General features: G+C 26.6%; 1 protein-coding gene across 1 annotated transcript; it reads left to right on the plus strand.

Annotated features, from left to right (window-relative positions):
* Positions 1-1,868: 1,868 nt before the first annotated feature.
* On the plus strand, positions 1,869-3,266 carry LOC126664962 (transcription factor MYB14-like). The gene is made up of 3 exons (XM_050357596.2): positions 1,869-2,065; positions 2,190-2,319; positions 2,598-3,266. Exons 1-3 carry the CDS (start codon positions 1,936-1,938, stop codon positions 3,103-3,105), a joined length of 768 nt encoding a protein of 255 aa, XP_050213553.1. The 5' UTR covers positions 1,869-1,935; the 3' UTR covers positions 3,106-3,266.
* Positions 3,267-3,496: the final 230 nt, after the last annotated feature.

A 3,496-nucleotide genomic window follows, 5' to 3' on the forward strand; every position in this document is an offset into this window, starting at 1 on the left:
ACCCAACACTTTGTACCAATTTTTTTAACCCATCTTACGTGGCAAAGTTTCATTCGTTTAATCCCTACCCAAAAGTGTATATCTCAAAAAAAACAGAATTTAATCAATCCACTCTTTGATTGCCACGTCAGGCGGTATAAAAAAGTGGATTAAAAGTGTGGGATTATATAGCATTACTCATTAAGTCTATGATTCTTGAATCAAAACCGCGGGTTGGTTACATAATGATTTTTGTTTTTTTTGGACTATCTTTTCCTCATCCTTTCATCTAATTATTCGTCAAATAATTAGGCATAAATAATTGCTAATGAATAACCAATAAATAAGGTACAACCGTGTTCCTAAGTTTAACCTATTTTATTGTATTTTGTATTTTATATTTATTTTGTCCCTTAGTATTTTTATTTTTTTTATTTGATTATATTTTTAAAAATATTTTTATAATTATTTTTATATAGTTTATTTATTTTTAAAAACAGTTTTACTTGATTGCTTATACTATCGCACTTTTTTAACAAACATTTTATAAAATTATTTTTAAAAATATATAGAATAAATAAAATTAACTAAAAATAAAATCAAAAAATATATAAAAAATTTATGATAAATTTTACCTAATTATTATTTTTTTTGTTTTAAAAGAGAGACTTTCCTTTCATATTTCATTTATATTAATTATGTCATAATATTTTAGATTAAACTTTTTTTGTCCAAATACAGTACTCCTTAAAAGGAGTATTACCATATATATAATTTACAAAGCAGTCATAAATATAAATAAGGCTAATTACATTTAATGTCCATGAACTTTAACTGTTTAATCATTTACACACCTTCACTTTTATAATCACCATTTACGTACTTGAAATTTTTCTTTTAGTCACATTGATGTACTTTTTTTCTACTCGGCATCTTGTGTAAATTATAAACGGATAATTATACAACACAACCGTTGCGCCATGTCATTCATACAACAAACCAATTGCGCAATAGCCATGTGGAAAATTAAATGATAAAAAAATAAGTAATAATTAAAAGATTCTCTATCGAAAATGCTCATTAGCTTGATATAAAAATAACGTGACACAGCGGTTGCATGAGATAAACACTCATTATAAACACTTAGAAGAGAGCGGCCCCTTAAGAAAAGGTATCGTTTATCAGAGAAAGATTAAATAGACCTATATACTTATATCATGAGATCAATTTAACTGTAATTTAAAAAAATTCACCAAAGACTTTAATTTTTATTTATAATTAAAATAAGACTACTTTTTAAATAATAAAACTATTGCAAAGTCAATACTTTTAGGAAATGTAATAAGTAATGATTATTTCTAAAAATAAATTACTAAAATCATTCAATATTTATTGAAAAAATTATAATTTTTACAGAAATCATTGAACTTTTTAATAAAAAACATACTAATAGATTATAAATATCCTACATATTAAAAATATCCTATAATTTTGTATAAATAATTATGATCTTATATCAATGAAAAGATCATACTTATTTAATAAAATTTAAATAATTATTTTAAAAAAACTACTTTAAATATTGACATTGACATTTTTATAACAATAGCATATTGAAATTTGTATTTTAAAATTATAATCCATTTTGAAACTTTTAATTAAATTTAGTAACTTTTTAAACTAGTAAAGAAATTCGAACTTATGATATAATATAAAAACAAAAACATTTCTTTCTTGTAATACACGTAGAACCTTCTAAAATAGGAAATCTAGGGAGTATATATGGGTCAGTTTTATTATAGTTTGTTCTAAATTTTATAATCCATGTAACATTGACCCTCTATAAACAAAATTATATCATAAGAATTTAGGGGTTCCCCACACGTGTTTGTAGTTAATAAATAGTCCAAATATTATTGCACAGGCCGTACTCCCTCATCTAAAAGAGTTTTCAAGATGATAACTCTTCACTTTGAAAAACTGCCTTTGAAAAAAGGAACATGGAGTGCTGATGAAGATCAAAGATTGGTAACCTATATTACCAAATATGGAATTTGGAATTGGAATGAAATGCCAAAAGCTGCTGGTAATTAAATTTGATTAATCTTGATTTCATATTAATTATAATTCAAGATTCTTTTTTCTAAACAAAAAAGTAATATATAATCATTAAATTATGTTTTCATTTCTTGATTTATATGTATATATAGGTTTGTTAAGGTCAGGGAAGAGTTGCAGGCTTCGATGGATGAATTACTTAAGGCCAGATATAAGAAGAGGAAATTTCACCATTGAAGAAGATGAAATCATACTCAATCTTCATGCAACCCTAGGAAATAGGTAATTACGTAAAATTTTGCAAGTCCGTAATTACGTTTTGATTTAGCTTATCTAGGTTTATTAATTACTTGATTACATTTTAATTAATAAAAAGAGCAATCAATTGGTTGATGATGTTTCTTTTGATCTTCCGCGACCAATATTTGGTCGACAAACCTAGATTTTCGTCGCTAAATTGGTCGTTATTTGACAAAACGACCATCTAAGATTACAAATTTTTGGCGACGATATATATATATGTCTTCTTTAATTTATGTATTTGTGTTGTGCTGTTTCAGGTGGTCTGCAATTGCAGCTAAATTGCCCGGCAGAACAGATAATGAAATAAAAAACCATTGGCATACTCATTTGAAGAAATTTAATTATACTTTGCAAGAATCCAAGCCTGAACTACTTCAGAAACCTGATGAAGTACAATTCGAAAATGATATTTTTACGGAACGTGACGAAAACCAGACAATTGATCAACAAAACAATATATTATCTGAAATTTATGAGAAGTCATTTTCAATAGAAGATTTGGATGAAATGTGGGTTGATGAAGAATGCATTGATTATGCAACAGTTTCTTCATCGTGGGGCGGTTCATCCGAATATTCGTCTCTGCGGCCTGACATTAATGATGATGAGAATTTTAGTTCATCAGAATTCCTGCAGTCTTCTTCTCCAATGGAAATTTTTTACAGCATGGGAGATAATGGAGTAAACACATATGAAATGTGTGATATTTCAGCTGACTGCACTGATTTATTTGACTATACTTCCTTATGGTCATATAGACTATAGTGATCATTAGATATTAGAGGAAATTAAATTTTGGCTTATCTAAATTATCTCAACAACTGCCATTTTGTTGGAGAAAAGAAATCATTTTTGTTACTGAATTTCTTATGATATAGAGGACTATTTATGGCAATAAAATTTAGTTTTCTTTTGTGGTTACGGAACGAAGTACATATTTCAGATTTTCATAGTATTTTTTAATTATAATTAATCTACAAATCGGTTAGTTTTTACATTTCAACTAAATTAACGACTCACCAGTTCGTATAATTTTTTTTCTGTTCAAAGCGGTTGAATTATATCTCTGATTTTGAAGAATAACTATTAAACCAAACAGTTACATGTGTAGTCTAGAGCTTTAATTCTATATTAGAGATGGCATTACGGGAAGAAG

The sequence above is a fragment of the Mercurialis annua genome, linkage group LG1-X (genome assembly GCF_937616625.2).
Source record: "Mercurialis annua linkage group LG1-X, ddMerAnnu1.2, whole genome shotgun sequence".
NCBI lineage: Eukaryota > Viridiplantae > Streptophyta > Magnoliopsida > Malpighiales > Euphorbiaceae > Mercurialis > Mercurialis annua.

Coding starts and splice junctions, on each gene's coding strand:
- LOC126664962 (XM_050357596.2), top strand. CDS start 1,936: ATGATAACTCTTCACTTTGAAAAACTGCCTTTGAAAAAAGGAACATGG. Junction 2,066..2,189: donor TGAAATGCCAAAAGCTGCTG/GTAATTAAATTT, acceptor ATGTATATATAG/GTTTGTTAAGGTCAGGGAAG. Junction 2,320..2,597: donor CATGCAACCCTAGGAAATAG/GTAATTACGTAA, acceptor GTGCTGTTTCAG/GTGGTCTGCAATTGCAGCTA.